The sequence below is a fragment of the Carlito syrichta genome, unplaced genomic scaffold (genome assembly GCF_000164805.1).
Source record: "Carlito syrichta isolate Samal-C Ts95f unplaced genomic scaffold, Tarsius_syrichta-2.0.1 Scaffold307178, whole genome shotgun sequence".
Classification (NCBI taxonomy): Eukaryota; Metazoa; Chordata; class Mammalia; order Primates; family Tarsiidae; genus Carlito; species Carlito syrichta.
Window position 1 is genome coordinate 63,206 of NW_007251274.1, and position 21,506 is coordinate 84,711.

The 21,506-nt window shown below is 48.0% G+C and overlaps 1 protein-coding gene across 2 annotated transcripts in view; it reads left to right on the forward strand.

Moving 5' to 3' along the window:
• Positions 1-21,506, forward strand: part of GAK (cyclin G associated kinase) — a 66,304-nt gene continuing 44,798 nt past the window's right edge. The window contains exons 1-6 of one of the 2 annotated variants that reach the window (XM_008064002.1): positions 1-305; positions 11,432-11,493; positions 12,334-12,393; positions 13,295-13,409; positions 15,434-15,576; positions 21,022-21,147. In XM_008064002.1, the coding sequence (XP_008062193.1) occupies positions 161-305; positions 11,432-11,493; positions 12,334-12,393; positions 13,295-13,409; positions 15,434-15,576; positions 21,022-21,147 (651 nt within the window). In that variant the 5' untranslated portion in view covers positions 1-160. The remainder of the gene's footprint in view (positions 306-11,431; positions 11,494-12,333; positions 12,394-13,294; positions 13,410-15,433; positions 15,577-21,021; positions 21,148-21,506) is intronic. The other variant, XM_021715520.1, reaches the window with a different exon arrangement.

Here is a 21,506-nt window from a genome sequence, read left to right on the forward strand (position 1 = left end):
GGGCCGCGGCGCCGTCCGTCGCGATGCGTCCTCGCGCGGTACGTCACGGCGTCGGGGCGGAAGATGGAGAACCTCCGCGCCGGCGGTTGCTGAGCAGACCCGGACGGAGCGGGAGACTGAGCCCCGCCGCTCCGGCTGTCGCGGGTGCGGAGCCGCCGCCATGTCGCTGCTGCAGTCGGCGCTTGACTTCCTGGCGGGCCCTGGCTCCCTGGGCGGCGCTGCGGGCCGCGACCAGAGCGACTTCGTGGGGCAGACGGTGGAGCTGGGCGAGCTGCGGCTGCGGGTGCGGCGGGTCCTGGCCGAGGGTGAGGCCTGGGTCGGCGGCATGCGGCCGGTCTTGGGGGCCGTCGCCGGGTCAGAGTCAGCCGGGGGTGGAGGGTCATCTCCGGGGGCAGGTCCAGGCCAGGGCAGAGTCAGCTCCGGGGGCGGGAGTCGGGGTCTGGATGGGGTCACCTCTGGGGGCAGGGTCAGACCTACGGGAGGGTCACCGCGGGGGTCGTCGGTCAGGATCCTGGGGCGTGGGTCAGGGCCAGGCGGAGAGGGTCACCGCCAGGAGCATGAGACTGAGCCGGGCCCGAGGGTCACTGCAGGGTGTGTGAATCAGGGTCTGGCCGGGGAAGGGTCGCCTCCGGGGGCACAGGTCAGGGCTTGGGGAGGTGATTGCCGAGGGTGAGTCTGAGTTGGGTACTTTCTTGCCGTCGGAGTTGGTCCGGCTGGGGCGAGGAAGTCACAGAAGGAGCCGCGGGGCTGGAGGGACCTCCTCAGGGTCGGAGAAGATGTGACAGCAGGCGGGGGATGGTGGCAGGCTGGTAGCTTGGGTGAGGCCACAGTTGAGCCTGAGGGAGGGGCCAGAAGGCTGGAGTCAGTGAGGTGGGTGTGAACCATAGCTCTTGACTTCGTATCTTGCTTTGTGCTGGAGGGAGCAGGACTGAACTTTTGGACGTCAGGCCGGCTCTCCTGGATTCTAGGGAACTCAGCTGGTGGTGGCACAGGTTGTTGTGTTCGTGCCCTACTTAGGGGTTGGTGAAGGGTAGACAGATCTTCCTTTGGTCATCTACTTGTTTGTGATTCCACGTGTGTTACTGGAAGCCGAGCCAATAGTTGTGATATGTGTAGAGCTTACAGGGCGGGCAAGTCACTGAGCCCACATATTCTCGAGTCAGTCTTTTGTCAGCTTTGTTTCCTCGGGCTGTCTCTAGCTTCCTGAGTGTCCTCTCTCTGCGTCACAGAACTCATCATCAGTGTCAGTGGGGCCTGTTCTGTCTTCTGGGTTTTCTTACATCTTCTGTCCTGTGGTGCCCGGGGTTGTGTTGTGTTTCACTGACTAAACAGTTGACTTTGGCGCTCTGCTGAAACATGACTGGATTCTGCTGCCTTGGCATGGGGAGGGGGTGGAACGATGGTAAAGCCCCATCCTCTCCAGGTCTGTGCTAGCTCTCAGGAATGGAGGGCTGGCCTGATAAGGTAGTCACCCTTATGGCCAGGCAGGAACCTGGCCCCAAATTCTATCTATTCCAGAAGGCCTGAGGGCACATTCTGTGTAGCACTATCACATTTTGTCTCTTTTGTGGTCCAACAGATTTTGGGTGTGACTTGATGAGAAAACCTTAGGGGCTTCTCCTTTTGAGGTGGGGGCTGAAGTGTGATACTCCTCTTACATCTGTTAGAAGGAGGAAAGTTCCCCCAAATCGACTCATTTATCCTGAAAATACCAGGCAGTTTTCTTCATTCTTTAAAAAACCCATAGTGCATAGGACCTGGTTTCTGGAACTTAAGATACATATTCAAATGGCTGAGAGATAAGGCAGAGTCAGGACAAATCCTTGGGGACAGAATTATGACCTCCAGAGGGGCCAAGCAGATGATTACATGCCTGGGTGGGAGGGATGGAGAATGCACCCTTCCTGGGGTCCTGAGAGGAAGTGCAGATGGGAGGTGGTCTGGGTTGGCAGGAGAGAAAGGTTCAGGTAAAAAAGGATAAAGAAAGAAACTCACCATGTCACTTGATACCAGGAAGTTGGGCCAGGAAGTGTGGGCAAATGCTGTGACTGTGAGAAGGAACTTGTTTCCCTTTGCTCTCTAGGCAAGTCCGGTGGTAAAAAATAACCAGGGCACTCATGAGCCGTAGACTTCCTCCTCTTAAACTTAATAGGTGGCTTGCAGCCTTAAGTATTTTGAAGCCTGTTTCTGAACTGAAAAAGGGTAAGAAACCTGTATTGAGTATTGTATATAAACATCCTTAAATATGTTTTGCCTGGACAGCAACCTTAGACCATAGGCTGTGGGAATTCAGTCTGTCTTGTATAAATATGGGGAGGGCCCATGATCTGAAGCCCTTGGGTATACGTGTTCACAATGTCCGGAATTTTCAGGCTTCAGAAAGATAATGCAGCATATATCCTGTATATCATGGGATACTCTCAGAGGGGTTGGGAAAGGATTCTGTAATCGAGCACGCTACTGTAGCTGTAGTTAAATGAACACATATTCTCACTGTGGGACAATTAAAGTCTGTAATTAGCCCCATGTCAGTTCATGTCAGGTTTTTATCCCAAGTGGGTTTGTGATAGACCAAGTTTTGCTGTCATATGAGTTAGGAAAGAACGGTTTTCCTAGCTTTTGGGAATTGAATTTGTAGTATGAAATGGGTTGTGGGGTAGAGCCGTGGAGTCAGATGCACTCTAATCTTCTCAAAATGTGTTCTGAGTCTTTTTTGTTTGTTTTAAAGCAAATGATGAGGAATACCAACAATATCAGAGATGCCCAGTGGAAATGTATTCTAGAATGCATTCTGTTCTTTTTTTGAATTCTGCATGGTGCTGCTTCTGAAATAGATCACCTCTGTGTCCTTGCAGGGCCTATCCACCTCTCCGGTGTGGCTAATTTGAACTCTCTGTGGCTTACTGTTGGTAAGGTAAATTGAGGCAGAAATCAAACAACATCACACAACTGTCTTGCAATTTTGGTGGTACTAGTCTTGTGTACTTGGTTGCAATTACACATAATGTCAGTCAGCAGCCGTTTACCGGAAGCCCTGGTGTGTATGGGTAGCATGGCAGGGCCTTCTGTCAGCTCAGTGTGGCCCCAACTCAAGAGTCTGCCTTCTTGGCAGTCAAGCTTGGCCCGAGAAAGGCGAGGGCACGGCTCACACACACCCAGTGCCCTTGGTTGCGGTCCTGGCTCTCTACCCATCCGCCTCCTAGACATTACTTTTGAAGAGTTCCTCCCTTTACTTGTGTAGAGGAGTGAGGGCACTGGAAAGATTTGATGTTAGCTAACAGTTGCAGAATGTGTGGTACAGTCAAGACTCTTGGCTGCAAGTCTCAGAAACTCCTGAGGTGGGCTTGATGGAAGGAGAGGCTCCAGGTTGCACCCGGATCTCCTCTGAGGTATCACAGAGTATACTTTAGACTGATCTGATTAGGCTACTAGGTGGTTGTGGTGTGCTGACCTTGTGGTGCATCCCTCTTCCCACAGAGGAAGCAGCACCGGAGCTCTGGGCCCCATGTCTTTAGGGCATTTTGTCAATCCTGGTGGTTTTGTCATCTTTGGTTCTTCACACCTGTCCCTGGACCTAGGGGCTGTTCTCAGCCAGGGCGGACGACCAGCGATGCTTTCTCTTCTCCAGACACCACAGGGCACCAATAGCTACGGTCTTTGGGGCCTGTGGCCATGCCCTGTAACTTAGTAATTGCCCTCTCTCTGAGCACTGCTCCTCACTACCCCACTTCACTTCCTTCATCTACTCTGGTGACACCAAGTGTGAAATAATGGTAATAGCTGCCACCACAGCATGTATAGGGCTCTTACTATTTGCTGAGCTCAGTCCCTAGTGCTTTATGTGGATTGTGGAATACCGATGTTAGCCCTAGAAATCAAGTACTATAATTATTCTCATTTTACAGGTAAGAATACTAAGTTTTGGGAGATTGGTAGTTGGTGAATGGTGGTTGGGGAATGGGAACCCATGAGAGGGCTGGCTAGGCACCTCAGCGTCCTTAGGGCATGCTGTCTGCACTCTTATCCAGACCTGTTTCCTGCAGGGGTATGTTGGGTAAATAAAGATAGCAGAGGCTGTTGGAACACTGAAGGGCTACCATTCCTGCTGCAGTTGACTCTGTGTATTTAGTAGAAATCAGCAGGTTCCTTCTGTGGTTTCTGTCTGCAGACACATGGGGAAGTCACTCTCAGGGGAGGACCCCATGGGAGGGTTCACATAAAGGGAGCTCCCTGTCAGGGTGAGGTTGTGCTCCATTCCTCCTGCTGAATCTCCTCCTGTTCATGGTCTCTGCATGGACACGTGTCCCTGTGTCACTTGGGCTACCATAACAAAATATCATGCACTTGGTAGCTTATAAACAACAGACACCTAAGTTTCAGTTCTGGAGGATGGAAGTTCAAGATAAGGCATGGCAGGTTCGGCGTCTGGTGAGGGCCCCTTTCTGGTTTATAGATGGTAAGACTGTGTTCTCACATGGTAGAAGGGACCTTCTTTCTAAGGGCACAAATCTCATTCCTGAGCTCCATCCCTATGACCTCATCACTTTCCAAAGGCCCCACTTCCTAAAGCTATCACCTTGAGGGTTGAGATCGAACATAAGAATTTTAGAAGGGACACAAACATTCATTCTTAGCATAGTAGATTATGTGTATATTTAAAGTGTTGATAAATAGTATTTTATTTCATAAAAGTGTCCTTTTCTCAAAAACATGATGAGTGTATAAAAAATATTAAGATCTGGTCTCTGGGCTGCCCCTTGCTGTCTGATTACTATAGCCCATTCCCTACTGCACCTGTGCATCTGACAGCCTGTCTTTGTGAGCCATGTCCCAGCCCAGCATCTAGGACCCTTGTGTGCTGCGGATGGGAGTTACCTGGCTCTGCATGCAGGGCCTCTAGGCTGTGTAGGGCTCTGGACTCTGGTCTCCCTACATCTTCAGACTGTCCTCTGGGGTTTGTTTTGTTTCAGCATTTTGGAATAGGCAAAAAGTGGTATGTAGTTTTGATTTGCATTTTTCTGATGAGTTTTTCGGTAATATTTATTAGCCGTTCAGCTTTCCTCTTCTGGAATTGTCCGTTCATATCCTGTGCCTGTTTTTCTTTTAATTAAAAAAAAACTTCCAGTTGAGTGGCAATAATTGACATACACTGAAACATATAGAATTTAAGTACCCAGACAAATGCATCTACCTGTGTAGCTAACCAACTGTTGATGGAGAGCTGTCAAGTCACCCCGGACCCCTCCCCTAGCCTGCTGGCAGCCATGTGTGCCTCCTTTCCTTTCTCCATGGGTAGGTTCACATCTTCTGGACCATTGCACAGGTGGAGTCCTGCTCTGCATGCTTTTTCTGGCTGGCATTTCTTATTGTCATGTTTTGAAGTTCACTCGTGTGTATATCGGATGTTTACTCCCGTTATTGCTGAGTTGGAGTCCATTTGTGTGGCTGCGTCATGGTTTGGTTATTTGCTCACTTGATGGTGGATATTTGGATCATTTCCATTGTGGGCTATTATGAGAAAAATCATCAAGAATTTTTTTTTAAACAAGCTTTTGGTGAACCTGTGTTTTCCTTTCTCTTGAGTAAAATACCCAGGAGTCAGATTGCTGATTTATGGGTTGAATGTAGGTTTAGCTTTATATTAAACCACCAGATCTTGTTCTACCATAGCTGTGCCATTTCACATTCTGGTAGTCACATGTGAGCGTTCTTGTCTCCACATCCTCACCAGTGTTTTTTAGTGTCTGTCCATTCTCATGGGTATGCAGTGGTATCTCATTATGGTTTAATTTGCATTTCTCTGATGATAATGACATCAAACTCTTCACCTGAGAGAGAGGATATATATCTCTAGTGTGTATTTATCTTAAAAGGGCATCAGTCCCATTGGAGTAGGTTCCCACCCTTATGACCTTTATTTATCCTAATTACCTTCTTGTTTTGTTTTGTTTTGTTTTTGAGTTGGAGTCTCACTCTGTCACTCAGACTGGAGTGCAGTGGCCTCTCCCGGCCACCACAGCCTCAACCTGCTGGGCTCCGGTGATCCTTCCACCTCAGCCTTCCAAGTAGCTGGAACTACAGGCGCGCGCTACCACACCCGGCTAATTTTTTATTTATTGTAGAGATGAGGTCTCGCCAAGTTGCCCAGGCAGGTCTCGAACCCATGGGCTCAGGCAGTCCACTCACCTCAGCCTTCCAAGGCGTGGGATTACAGGCTGAGCCACCGAGCCTGGCTAATTACCTTCTTAAAAGCCCTATCTCCAAATGCAGTCATATTAGGGGTTAGGGCTTTAGTATACATATTGGGGGGGGAGGCACAGTACAGTCCATAACAATGAGCAACCCTGTTTCTCTTTTTCCTCACCAGCATTTGGTGGTGTCATTTTTTATTGTGATCATTCTGATATGTATGTAGTGATACCTAGTTGCAGTTTTAATTTGCATTTCCCTAATGGCTAATGATGTGCTTATAACCCATTTTCTTTCATGCATATAGACTTGAGTAAAAAAAAAAATTTTTTAATTGATCCATTGTTCCCTGTTCTGTTAATGTTGTATACTACAGTGATTGGTTTTTAAAATGTTGAACCAACCTTGCTTTCCTAGGATGAATCCCACTTGGTCATGATGTTTTATCCTTATTATGTTTTGCCAGAATTGATTTGGGAGTATTTTCTTGAGGATTTCTTTTGTGTCTATGCTAACGAGTGATAATGTTCTACAATTTGTCTTTATACCCTTCTTGGTTAAGGTTATGCTGATCTCAAAAAATGGACTGGGAACTCTTCTCTTCCTCTATCTTATGAAGGAGCTTATATAAGATTGTTGTGATTTCTTCTTTAAATGTTTGATAGTTTGGCAGCAGACTGTTGTTTTCTATTTCTATTTTGTATTTCATAGGTTTCAATTTACTTCTTTCATCTGTGTTTTTCTCCACAAATTTATTTATTATTTAATTTTTTTTTTTTTTTTTAAGTCACGGTCTTGCTCTGCTGCCCATGCTGGAGTGCAGTGGCATGATCACTGCTCACCACAGCCTTAACCTCCTGGGCTCAGGTGATCCTTCTGCCTCAGTCTTCCAAGTAGCTGAGAGTATAGGTACACGTATTATTTAAATTTTGGACAGCTCCATTTTGAACAGATATACAAACCGCACACATTTAAAGTGTTTTCACACATATATATTTATACACACTATGTAACTATCACTATAGTTAAGATAGTGAATATATCTACCAGCTCCATAATTTTTCTCTTTCTCCTTTGTAACCCTTTTTTTTCTTTTGCTTCCATGTTCTCTGTCCCCCCACCGCAACCACTGACCTGCTATCTGTTACAATAGATTAGTTTGCATTTTCTAAAGTTTTCTGTACATAAAACCATATATGTGTACTCTCTTTTTGCCTAGCTACTTTAATCAGCATAATTATTTTGAGTCACCAATGTTATTGTGTGTAACAATACTTTTGTCCTTACTGTTGAGTAGTGTTCCAGGTATGAATGGCTTGTTATCCATTCACCTGTTGATGGATACTTAGATCGTGCTTACCTTTAGACTATTACAAATGGCACTGCCATAGAGATTTGTGTACAAGCTTTTATATGGATTTGTGTCTTCATTTTTCTTGGGTAAATACTCAGTAATGCGATGTCAAGGCTGTATAGCTGATGTATACTATATTTAACTTTTTTTTTTTTTTTTTTTTTTTGAGTAAGAGTCTTGGTGTTGCCCAGGCTGGAATGCAATAGCACGCTCAAGGCCACTGCAGCCTCAACCTGCTGAGCCACTGCGCCTGGCATATATTTAACTTTTTAAGGGATTGCCAAAATGTGTTCCAAAGTGGTGGTACCATTTAACATTTCTAAGAGTAGTGTGCAAGCACTCCAGTTACTAAACATCCCAAGCAACACTTTGGGCAGCTTTTAAAATTTTATGTATTCTAATAGGTGCTGAGTAGTATCTTTGTGGTTTAAATTTGCATTTTTGTAGTGGTTGATGATAGGTCACGTTGTGTGCTTGCCACCAGTATGTCTTTGGTGATGTATCTTTTCCTATTTTTTGCCCATTACAATTTTGTTGTTACTGAATTTTGAGTTTTCTTTATATTTTCTGGATAGAAGTCCTTTATTAGATATAATATTTGTAAAACCTTTTTAGTGTCTTGTCTTCACATCCTCTGACCAGAGTATTTCAGAAAGTAGAAAAGCTTGTCTGGATGCATTGGCTCACACTTGCAATCCCAGTGCTTTGGGAGGCCAAAGCAGGGTGGTCACTTGAGGCCAGAAATTCGAGACCAGCCTGGGCAACATAGTGAGTCCTTGTCTCTACAAAAAAAAAAATTAGCCAGGCGTGGTGCCACATGCCTGTAGTCCCAGATACCCAGGAGGCTGGGGAGGGAGGATCACTTGAGCCTAGGAGTTAAAGGTGGCAGTGAGTCATGATTGTACCACTGTGCTTCAGCCGTATGATAGAGTGAGACCTTATCTCTTAAAGTAAAATAAAAAGCAGAAATTATTTTTTTTTTTTTTGAGTTGGAGTCTCACTCTGTCACCCAGACTGGAGTGCAGTGGCCGCTCCCGGCCACCGCAGCCTCAACCTGCTGGGCTCCGGCGATCCTTCCGCCTCAGCCTTCCAAGTAGCTGGGACTACAGGCACGCGCCAGCACACCCGGCTAATTTTTGATTTATTGTAGAGATGAGGTGTCACCAAGTTGCCCAGGCGGGTCTCGAACCTGCAGACTCAGGCAGTCCATTCACCTAAGCCTCCCAAAGCACGAGATTACAGGTTGAACTACCAAGCCCGGCTCAGAAATTATTTTTTTAATGAATTCCATTTACTATTTTTTTCTTTTCTTTTTTGAGTTGGAGTCTCACTCTGTCACCCAGGCTGGAGTGCAGTGGCATGCTCATGGCCACCGTAGCCTCGACCTGCTGGGCTCAGGTGATCCTTCCACCTCAGGCTTCCAAGTAGCTGGAGCTACAGGCATGTGCCACCATGTCCTGCTAACTTTTTGATTTACTGTAGTGATGAGGTCTCATCAAGTTGCCCAGGCTGGTCTTGAACCCGTGGGCTCAGGCAACCCTCAGTCTCCCAAAGTGCTGATTTATAGGCGTGAGCCTCTGCGCCTGGCTCATTTTTTTCTTTTATTAATCATGTTTTTGTGCTTATATCAAGAAATCTTCGCCAAACCTAAAGTACATAGAAACACAATTGACTTTTATGTATTGCTCTTATATGCTACAACTTTCCAGAACTCATTTGTTAGTTACAGTAGCTTTTCTTTTGTAGATTTCACCATATTTTCTATGTAGATGATCATGATGTCTTCAAATAAAAATAAGTTTTCTTCTTCCTTATTAATCTGGATGCCTTATATTTCTTCTTGCCTGATTGCACTGTCTAGAACTTCCCATACGACATTGAATGTCAGTGTGAGAACAATCTTAGAGGGATGCACTCGGTGTTTCACCATTAAGTATAACGTTGCTGTTGACCTCTCTTAGATGACTTTTATCAGGGGGAGAAGGTTTCTTTTTCTAGTTTGCTGAGAGTTTTAAATTTCATGATGCAGTTTCCCACTGTAGGAAGCTAAGAGAAACCTAAGCAAATTAGACCTAAAAACAATACAATTAAATAGACTTTCAGTACTAAACCAACTATGCTTGGTCATTACGCAAAAATATTTTTTATATTGTTGGTTTGATTTGCTTATGTTTTAGCCCCCCTTTTTTTTGAGTTGGAGTCTCACTGTCACCCACGCTGGAGTGCAGTGGTATGCTCACAGCCACTGCAGCCTCGACCTGCTAGGCTTAGGCAATCCTTCTGCCTCAGCCTTCCAAGTAGCTGGAACCACAGGCATGCACTGCCACACCCAGCTAATTTTTTGATTTATCGTGGAGGTGAGGTCTTACCATGTTGCCCAGGCTGGTCTCTAACCCATGGGCTCAGGCAATTCTCTCATCTCAGCCTTCCAAAGTGCTGGCTGGGATTACAGACGTGAGCCACTACGTCTGGCTTATGTTTTATCTTATTAGAATTAATCATTTAAGCCGGGCTTGGTGACTCAGCCTGTAATCCCGTGCCTTTGGGAGGCTGAGGTGAGTGGATTGCCTGAGCCTGCGGGTTCGAGATGCGCCTGGGCAACTTGGCGAGACCTCATCTCTACAATAAATCAAAAAAAATCAGCCGGGCATGGTAGCACGTGCCTGTAATTCTGGCTACTCTGAAGGCTGAGACAGAAGGATCACCGGAGCCCAGCAGGTCGAGGCTGCGGTGGCTGGGAGCGGCCACTGCACTCCAGTCTGGGCGACAGAGTGAGATTCCAACTCAAAAAAAAAAAAAAAGAATAATTTATTAAGGATTCTTTGGTCAGCTGGGCATGGTGGCTTATGTCTATAATGCCAGCACTTTGGGAGGCTGAGGTGGGAAGATTGCTTGAGTCCAGGAGTTGGAGACCAGCCCAGACAACATAGTGAGATGGGTTTCTACAAAATATTTAAAAAATTAGCAGGGTGTGGTGACACATACCTGTAGTCTCAGCTAACTTGGAAGGCTGAGGTGGGAGGATCACCTGAGCCCAGGAGGTTGAGGCTGTGGGTGAGCCATGATTGTACTCTAACCTGGGCCACAAAGTGAGACCCTGACTCAAAAAAAAAAAAAAAAAAAGAATTCTTTGGTCTATATTCATGAGTGATGTTAATCTTTACTATTAATGTTTTCTCACTTGTGGACATTAGGGTAATGAGGTCACCTTTCTTATTCTAGATATTGGTAATTTATCCTCTATGTCAGTCTTTCTCCTTACTTTGATCAGCCCATCTAGCATATACTGTTTTAATTATTTTCAGAAAACTGTTTTTGGCTTTGCTAATTTTCTCTATTTTTTCCCCTTCGTTAATCTGTTCTTAGGTTTATTTTCTTCCTGTCTCTGAAGCAGAACATGTACAAGACAGTGGTGTACAATTTGGGGCTTTATTTTTTTTGTTTTGTTTTGTTTTTTTGAGTCAGGGTCTCACTCCGTTGTAGGCTGGAATGCAGTGGCATAATCACGACTACTATAGCCTTGACCTCCTGGGCTCAGGCAATCCTTCCACTTTAGTCCTCCAAGTAGCTGGGACTACAGGTGCACACCACCACGCTCAGCTAATTTTTACATTTTTTTTGTAGAGACAAGTAGAGACAAGGTCTCATTGTGTTGCCTAGGTTGGTAAACTCCTGGGCTCAAGTGATCCTCCGGCCTTGGCCTCCCAGGGTGCTGGGATTATGGGCGTGAACCACTGTGCCTGGAGGAGGGCTGCTATTTTTTGTGGAAAACAAATTGCTGGCCACAGCCACAAGTCAGGTTTGCATTTTACTTGGTAAAGATGCTTTTTAAGCTTCATATGTTAAGTAAACTATAGCACTGGACTAATAAGTATTTTTGATTTTCAGGAGGGTTTGCATTTGTTTATGAAGCTCAAGACCTGGGAAGTGGCAGAGAGTACGCATTAAAGGTAACAACAATTTGACATTCTGATATCATTTTCAGTGTATTGTAAAGGAAACCTATGAGTGGCAGTGTTTTCAGAGATGTGTCCCTGTTGTTTAGCTTGTTCCTTTTCTTCAGTTCTTATGTACTTTTTCTGTTTGTTTCTTCTGATGGCAGCAGTTTTAGATGCTGTGTTCTCAGGGCACCCCTTGGAGCCTGGTCTACAGCTCTGGGTTATAGACTCCCTTGGGCCCTGCCTGCCAACTGCCTGGAGAGAAGAGTGAGGGTGACTTCATGGTGGGATCATAGCCGCTTGGCCTCCATGTGTCAAAATAAGGGCTTGACGAATATGAGGAGTTTAAAAGCCACTCATAAAAGCATATATGTGCACAGCTTATCTGTAAGCAGGGATCATGGTGGGAGGGGTCTGTTCCACCTGGTGCTGGGCTGAGTGGCTCTGGTTTTGCCTGAGACATGTCAGAACACTCCACTTGCTGAAGGTAGTTGCCATGCTGGGCATTCGGGTAGCCCTGCACTCAAGAGTGGACTGTGAAGGCCTGGTTTTGGTGTCCATAGAATATGCTTGCATCTCTGCAGAGTGTCTCCTCTTGTGTATCTTGTTTGTCTTATTTTATTCTGGCCTGTCTAGAGGAAAGGTTCCTATTTTTGTTTTTCTTGTGTCCTTGGATGATAAGGATCTTTTAAGGGTCTCTAACCTCCTTTTTTGCACAGGTCAGATGTGAAAACAGAGGGCATAGGTTGTACTTTCTCATCATTTCTCTTGGGTGTTTCTGTCTGAGATAAGGCACTATGTACAGTGGAAAGGTGACTGTCTCTAATCTTTCTGTGCAATTTCCTGATACAGAGGTTACTGTCCAATGAAGAGGAAAAGAACAGAGCCATCATTCAAGAAGTGTGCTTCATGGTATCCTTTTCCTGGGACTGAGAGCCAGTGCTGTCACTTAGGATGGTATGAGCCTGCCTCAAGCTGTGACTGCCAGCTGCCAGGAGGCTCTTGTGTGACGCTGTGTTTGATGTGTTAAAATTGGCCTTTTGCTTTTATTAAACTTAACCGTAGATGATTTCTAGTAAGAAAGAGTTTTTTCACTGTTCTTTACTACTGGGGTCATAGTAAAAGGTTCGGGAATGTTGGGAACGGAGTTGTTGTTTGCCAGCGGGTGGACTGCTTACCAGGAACCCCTAACACCTGGCTGAGAGGTGTGCCACTGGCTGTGTTCTGATGACCTCAGCATGGTCTCTCCTTGCTGCTTCCTCTCACACTGCCCAGAATGCACTTGGGCCAGGGTGTCCCTGCACGGTGGAGGGTAGAGGGGGCTGTCTGCTGATATCTCTCAGCACCCAGGACCTCCCTGAGTGTGGGGCCTTGGCCTTTGCTGCTACCAGAACCTGCTTCTTTCTTCTTTCCAAGCTCTGTCCACCCTGAGAGCCCGCTGGCCACCTGAGCCAGGGTTTGGGTGGACATGGTCACTCTTCAAGCCTCCCTGCAGCAGAGCTCCTGAGGGCCCTCCACCTGTCCCACCTGGCGCAGGATGGACCCTGGTGTTGGTGTGGTCAGGTGTGTGTGGTCATCGTGCCTGTCGTTTTCTCCACCCTCTCTTCTGCCACTCTTCTCCCTCACTCTTCTGCCTTTTTCTGGTCCCCCACCTGCTCTCTGTCTCTTCTTTCTGCTCTGATGTCTATAATTGTAAGGCAATTTAGTTCAAGTATTAGGACTTTAGTGTCTTGATATTTTATACGTTTATTTTTAAGTGCATGGGATTATGAACATGGTTTATGCACATTCTCCTTTAACAAGACACCTGCAGAAAAAACTTTCTGGCCACCCCAACATTGTCCAGTTTTGTTCTGCAGCATCCATAGGAAAGGAAGAGTCAGACACGGGGCAGGCTGAGTTCCTCCTGCTCACAGAGCTCTGTAAAGGTACTGTCCCTCAGAGGCAGGGTTGATGTTTCCCCACATCTGAACAATCGGGAAGTATTTCCCATGTCTCCTCTCAAAAAGTACATTTGTCTCCGTGGAGGAATGGGCTGGCCATCTGGGCTGGAGGGTCTCATCGTCTGTCTCCAGTGGCAGCTGGGGCAGCAGCCAGGGCCTCCCGTGGATGGTTGTAGTGCAGGGTGGAGAAAGGAGTGCTGGTAACCCTCCTTCTCTTGGAGTATGCTGAGAATCTTGGTTTTATAAGGTTTGAGCAGAATTTGTGTGGTACTTGAAGCTGACGTCCGGCACGTTCCAAGATGGTATGATTGAGGGAATGGCAGGATGGGACATAGGGTCAGCAGCTCAAGCACTGTCCCTGCAGGGGCTAGGTGGGAAGGAGAGGGTGGACCTGCAATCCAGTGCTGCAAGTCCACACTCCTGTGGTTGCCCTGTGGTCCCAAGGTTGCAGTTACCACAAGGTGAATGAAGGAAGATGTGTGCTTGTGCAGGGTTGCTCCCGGACCCACCTGTCAGAGTGGTGCCAGCTAGAGAGCTGGATGCTGGTTACCATGGTGGCATGGCTGTGCTGGCAGGGTTGCCAGGATGGGGAAAGGTGCTGGTCCCTGAGGAGCAAGGCAGGGATCCCACAGAGCAGCAGGGATAGGGCTGGCTGGAGGAAGCCTTGAGGTGGGCTCGGAGATGAGTTCAGCCCTCTTGTGGGGCAGCTTGCCTGAGGCCCCCTGCAGGAAGGAAGTGCTGTTTAGCCCGTCTCTGTTATGCCCTACACAAAATTCTTGCTTTAAAAAACCCATGTCGTGCTCACCAAGCATTTGCTGCCAAACACAGTTCAGTTACTACTGCCATCACGACTTGCCCCAACCCACCCATCCTGCCCCATACCTATGCCAGCCTGGGGTCATCTTGTCACCCTGCTCACCCCGGGCCTGGACCCAGTCTCACCCTGGCCTGTCTTCTCTTTCTGAGTCTCTGCTTCCTCCAAGGGTCCCCTTCCTCCCTAGGGCACCCCTGTTCCTTCTAAGGCCCCTCATCCTGAGGTCCCCCATTCTTTTTGAGGGCCCCCATTCCTCCTGAGAATCCTCCCCATTCCTCCTGAGAGCCCTCCCCATTCCTCTGAGGGCCCTCCTGTTCTTCCTGAAGGCCCCCCATTCCTCCTTGAGAGTCCTCCCTATTTCTCCTGAGGGCCCCTCATTCCTATAAGGGTAGGGTGCAGAGCCTGGGAAGCAGGGTTGATGGGCTGATAGAGGCCTGGTTCAGCTGTGTTGAGAGCCAGGTGGATCTGGCAGAGGTGAGGGAACCAGGACGGGCCCATCAAATGTGTGTGGAGGCTCTGTGGTAGGCGGGGAGTCCCTCGCCTGCTCTTAGTCCTGTGCTTGGTGCTGAGTCCAAGATCCCAGGTTTCCTGGTCTGGGCCAGGGCTGAGGTGCCTGGAAGGCACCAGGTACAGCAGCTGGGTCCCTGGGGTGTCTTCTGCACTGGTCGCTCATAGCCTGCACATGCAGTGTCTCACACTTAGGTTGAAACTTGATGCTAATGGGTAAACAACCATTAGTTATCTAAGGGCAGATAGAATTTCTTTAGAGAGATGGGAAAAGTTTGTGTGTTTGTGTCATTTCTCTTTGTGTGGAACACGCCGTAGCATTCCACAGTAGCAACATGCCTTGTGGCATCTCCCTGGCAGTGCTGGGACGTTGTGTGTCTCTGGTCACTGCTCTGTGTGACTGCAGGAGCTGGTTTCCATATAGGGTCTGTGACTAGGCCACATGCTGCTCCATGCCCACCCTTGCTGCTGGGAGGTGGTGTCACACACAGTGCTGCTGGTACCCGTGAACTGTTCCACAGCAGCTGCAGGAAGTCTGGTGCAGCTGGGTGGGCTCTGCCCGGACTGGGTGTCAGAAGAAGCAGCATGTCCCGGCAGCCAGCGTGAGTGAGTCCAGAACCTTAGGCTGCTGTCTGTGGAGGGCACAGCGCTGGTCGCTCCATGGTGATGTGACTGAATTCTCTTTTAGGGCAGCTGGTGGAGTTTTTAAAGAAAGTGGAATCTAAAGGTCCTTTGTCATGTGACACCATCCTGAAGATTTTCTACCAGACATGCCGCGCGGTGCAGCATATGCACAAACAGAAACCACCCATCATCCACAGGGACCTCAAGGTACGGCACACTCCACACGTTCTTACCAGACTGCACTTGTGCTGTTGACCTGGCTAGTGTAGGGTGTCAGGACTTGTTAGCAGGTGAGGCTTTGTGCTTTATTTGGGAAATCTGAGAAGATGTACATGAGAGCTTCTGAACATTGTGAATGGGTCTTTCAGAAGCTTCCCTTTCCCTGCATTTTTCCACCTCATAGGACTTTGCTGAAAGAGGGTGCCCCCATGTGGTGGGGGTGCCTGCAGCCCTGCTGTCCTCCCCTAGCTCTAACTGGACTCCATCCTGGATTCCCTGTCCCTATGATGGGTCTTGCTCTTTCTGGTGCCTTGTGGGTATGGATGCATGCCCATGGTGTGGGAGGTCAGGGGCACTGCACTCCCTTTTCTTGGCCCTTGGGACAGTTCTTGGCCCAGGTGCTGCTATGAAGTTGGGCGAGTCCACTGCCCCTGTAGGAAGACTGCTCTGTGGGTTGTGTGCACGGGCTTCCAGACTGTGACTGTACCCGTGGTCGCTTCCGGGCTGTGGCTGTGCCCATGGTAGATGCTACTGCCAGCACCACCGCACTTTCTAGACAGCAAGGCTGCCTCCCACAGTCCAGTGGAGACACTTCTGCCTCCAGGGGTGACCATGTGTGGAGTGATCCTTTTTAATTTTGACCAGACTGGTGAAGTATTGGGGTCTTGAGTGTTGTGATTTTGCCTTTTCCTGATGACTAGTAGAATTGAATGTTGTGCTGTGGTCATCACTGCCTTGTTCTTCAGTTAACTTCATTTTTGTTTTTTGTTCTTTTTTCTGTTGGCTTGATTCATGGGAACTCTCTTATATTCTTATAATAATCTTTTTAGAGTTGTATGTGCTAAAGATCTCTTCTTCTAACTTAGGTCCTAGTTTTTATTCTCCCTGTTGGGTCTTTAAAGACTTTGTGAGGCCTACCCAGTACCCACAAAGCTGTGCCCCAACTCCCACCTGGTAGCCTCTCCCTCCTTGCCAAAGTAGGTTGCTTTTGCTGAGGAGTTTTAAAGCCACTTTACACCTAGATGCTAGTATCCATGTCTCTGGGGGGAAATCAGGATGTTTCTTACATAGTGACAGCTCCGTTATCCCCCAGCACAGTGACAGTATCTCAGTGTCATCTCTTGCCCGTCTGTCCCCAGCCTTCCCCAGTTTTCTCCATTCTGGTCTCTCTCTAAACTCGTTAGTCTAGAACAGGCCCCCTGCACAGAGGGAACAGCAAGGCCAGTGAGGCCATTGCCCCCATGTGTCTCTTGGAGAGCAGAGAGCTATGATTCAGGTCCTATGCCTCCACTCCCTTCCAATCATTCTTTTGTGATGCTGGTCACCCTTTCCCGGGTTGGGGAATTTTGTCCACCTGGAGTTGACTCTGTGTGATGTGAAGTAGGACCTGACCTGCACCTAGCGCCATCTGTCCATGCGGCCACCGGGGCCTGGCCTCTTCTCCCTGTGGTCTGTACATCCCTGGGGGGGTAGCATGAGTGGTGCAGCTCAGACTTAATATCATATCCCCACATGTTGGCACTTGCGTGCACACAGACTCCTGGGCACTGCAGCTCTGGCCTCGAATGTTCCAAGTAGGAATGGGCCAAGGCAGCTGCTCCTGGAGCTAGGGGGTTCTGCCCTCCCTTTCTCATTCCACCCTAGCCCACAGTTTTTTCTGCTTTGCCTTACACTGGGAATCCTACCTTATAGGAAAGGCATCTTCATTTAGGTTTTGGTCTCTGGGTGACTGTGACCTTTTTCATTTGTCCCCTGAACTCAGGGAGACCTAGTAAACCAGGGTGGTGACTGATTGGAAGGTACTCCCGTCATAGGAACCTGCAAGGTCCAGTCCCCCCGCCCCGTAGTTGTGCCTCAGTGGATGCCCACAGACACCAAGTCCTGCCTGCTTCTGGGCAATGCCAGAAACCCTTTTCCTTTTGTCCCTTCCCCTCCCTGCTCCTTCCCTCTGTTTCTTCTGTTTTTCTCTAAAATCACTCTGTCTAGCACTCCTAGTTCCCAGCAGGAAGATTTTTCCAGATTCAATTTTTCCGGTGCTTAAGGCCTGTTTGTAACATGGAGTAAGGGAATTTGGGTGGTTCTTCAGGAGACCCTGAGTGGTGGATTTGCCATTTGGGTGGGTCTTCAGGAGACCCTGAGTGGTGGATTTTCTTGTGGCTTTTTTTTTTTTTAAGTTGGAATCTCACTCTGTTGCCCAGGGTGGAGTGCAGTGGTATGCTCATGGCCATTGCAGCCTCAACCTGCCGTAATCAGGTGATCCTTCCACCGCAGCCTTCCAAGTAGTTGGATCTACAAGTGCATGCCACCACACCTGGCTAAATTTTTTATTTATTGTAGAGATAAGGTCTCACTAAGTTGACCAGACTGATTTCCAACCCCTGAGCTCAGACAATCCTCTCGCCTCTGCCTCCCAAATTGCTGGGATTATAGACGTGAGCCACTGTGCCTGGCTTGGTTATGCTTTTAAGGTGTGATGGGTTGTGTTGCATGTGCTTGTGTGCATGTTTTAAGGAAAGTAAAAACCCAAAAGTGTGAAATTAGGAAGACTCCATATTTGTGAGGTTGGTCTGCTGACACCTCTCATCTTCCTAGTGACATGTGCCTGCTGCTCCACGGTGGCGGTCCTATGGGTAGGAACTGAGCGTGATTTGCAGAGGAGCATGCAGGACACGTGGCCCCACATCGACTGCCCTCCCCTTGTCCTGTGGTGTGCACACCTCAGCTCTGTAGGCTATGAGATGGGCAAATGGGCAAGCACAGGATGACCCTACAGGCCCTCCCGCTATGGAGGGCACTCTCTTCACACTAGTGACGATGGGCTTGTATGACTTTTTTGCTATGTGCTCTGCGTCCTTCAGTGTAGTTTATGTTACTGCCTTGGACGTTATGTGAGTGGAATCACTCATCTCACATACATTTGTGTCCAGCTGCTTTTGCTCAGACTGTGATTTTGAGTCCCTGCTGTGTGTGTGACCCTATGTCCTTTGGGCACACACTGCTCAGCATTGACCTGGCTCTGCTTGTGGTGGCATGGCGTCCATGTGTATGGTGAGCCTGCCATCTGCACCCTGTACACGGGCTGTATGGCTGCTAGTCCAAGTGTCCTCTGTGGGATAGGGCTTGTGGAGTGCCGTGGTTGAAGGGCGTTTGCCTCTCCAGTGCTGGATATCTCTTCTGCACTTGTCCACAAGTGGCTCCTTGATCTGCCAACCCTGGTGTTGAGGGCTCTTTACCCTCAGCAGATGGATGGGACACATGGTTCTAGTTAGCACTTTCCTCTGCTAGGGATGCTGGCCGTCTTTACATGTGTGCACTGGAGTTGGATTTCCTTTTGGGGGACATACTTGTTAAATGTTTTGCTGGTTTTCCTGTTGAGTCATCTTTTCTTACTGACTGGAGACCCTCGTGGTCATGTGTGTGTCACCTCTTTTCTCTTCCATGGCTTGCACTTCAGCCTGGACGTTCTGCTGTCACTACCTCACATTCATGCTATGTCTTATGCGAAGATTGTCACCTTCCCTGGGTCAGGAGCATGTGCCCATGTGTTATCTCCTAAGTGATTTGTGGTTTTGCCCTAATGTTTGGGGTGAGATACCTTGGTTGATTATGGGGGGTTGGGGGTAGGGCTTTCTTTTCTTCCTTGTGAGTGCCTGGTTCTCCAGGCCATGTCACCTCCTCTCCACGTCCCACAGTGCCACCTTACCATGAGAGTGGCATTTGATGTCTGTAGTTCTGTCTCAGTGGCTGTCTTGGCGGTGCTGGTTGGATTTTCCTTTGTCCTTTACAATGGGGTTTATAAGTGGTCTCCAAAATTCTTGTGTGGCCCTTGTGGCTCTTTGTATTTTCATGTAATTTTTTTTTTTTTTTTTTTTTTTTTTTTTGAGTTGGAGTCTCACTCTGTCACCCAGACTGGAGTGCAGTGGCCGCTTCCGGCCACCGCAGCATCGACCTGCTGGACTCCGGCGATCCTTCTGCCTCAGCCTTCCAAGTAGCTGGAACTACAGGCGCATGCTACCATGCCCAGCTCATTTTGATTTATTGTAGAGATGAGGTCTCACCAAGTTGCCCAGGCAGGTCACGAACCCACAGGCTCAGGCAATCCACTCACCTCAGCCTCCCAAAAGCGCGGAATTACAGGCTGAGCCACCGAGCCCGGCTTTTTTTTTTTTTTTTTTTTTTGCGTTGGAGTCTTACTCTGTCGCCCAGGCTGGAGTACAGTGGCATGCTCATGGCTACCGCAGCTTTGACCTACTGGGCTCAGGTGATCCTTCCACCTTAGCATTCCAAGTAGTCGGGACTACAGATGCACGCCACCATGCCCAGCTAATTTTTTGATTTATTGGAGAGATGCGGTCTTGCCAAGTTGCCCAGGCTGGTCGAATCCATGGGCTCAGGCAATCCTCTCACCTCGGCCTCCCAAAATGCTGGGATTATAGGCATGAGCCTATGCGCCCAGCCACGTTTGGGAATTTAACTGGAATTGCTGTGATTCTCTCCAGAGCTGGGGTTGACAGACTTTTTCCATTTTCAGTGTTTAACTCTGCAGCCACATGGTTTCTTTGAAACTCCTCAGCTATGTCGTGGGTGATGAGTGGGCATGGCCATGTGCTGATAAGATTTTATTTGTAGACTGGAATTTGGGCTTCATGTGATTTTCATGAGTCCTGAAACATTAGTCTCTTTTGATTTTCTCCCAGCTACTTAAAAGTGTGAAAAACATTCCTAGCTTCCAGGCCATACACAAGCTGGGTTGCTTGCCCTGCCTGGTAACCAGGGCAGGATACGGGCCTGACCTTTTGGGAGCCTGGTAGAGCTCCTTACTTATTTTAGATTTAAATGTTAATTTCAATTATTTGATCATTTTCTGCATGGGAGGTCTTTTGTCTACCTTTGGTTCAATTTATTTCTCGATTCTTATTATAGTCAACATAGTTATATATAGCATGTTAACTTATTTTTGTCTTCTGACTCTTCTGAAGGCTTTCATTGTGTGTTGGAGTTGTCTTTGATTTATGGTTGATTTTTAACTTTCTTCCTTTCATTTTTCTGAATTTCACATTTTTTAAAAGTACTTACATTGATTTTGATCAGAAAGAATATAAGGCATCATGTATCTCCCCTCTGAGAAAGACTCCTGTGCTGACCTGTGAGTTCCTGCCTCATTCTTGGGCCTTCCTCTCAGGGTGGACCCCTCTCAGTGTCTCCACCCAGACCTGGAGCAGCTCCCACCCCTGCTCTCTGGCACAGGGCTGGCTGCATCTGCACGTGGGGCGCTGTGGGTTTCCACATCTTCAGGGTGGCCCAGTAGGCTTGACCTTGGGCAGAGGGGGCTGTCTATGAAGGGCCTGGCTGAGTCTCTTCCTGTTTGTTTTTCCTGACATCCAGTCTCTGTTTACACCATGTTCATAAGGACTGTCTTCTGGAATTTTGCAGGTTGAAAACTTGTTGCTTAGTAACCAGGGAACCATTAAGCTGTGTGACTTTGGCAGTGCTACAACCATCTCACACTACCCTGACTATAGCTGGAGCGCCCAGAAGCGAGCCCTGGTGGAGGAAGAGGTGAGTGCGCCGCTGGAGCCTGTGCCCAAGGGGTCCCTTCGTCACTCTCTTCTGCCCTGCTCTTCCCACTGCATTCTCTGAGCACAGACCTGCCGCTGGCCCTATGTGCCAAGGCCACCGTGTGTCGGGGCCTGGTCTCCTCCAGACCCTCAGTGCTGGAATTCCACCTTTCATCTCACTCTTCTTTCCCAGACCTGGCTCTGAACATCTTATGGCTTTTATTCTTTTTTTTTTTTTAAATCATGGGAAGATATACATAACAAAATCTGTCATCTGTAAGTAGACAGTTTGGTGGCATTGAGCAATTTCAGGGTCATGCATCACCACTGTCCATCTCTAGAATGTTGTTAGCTAACAAA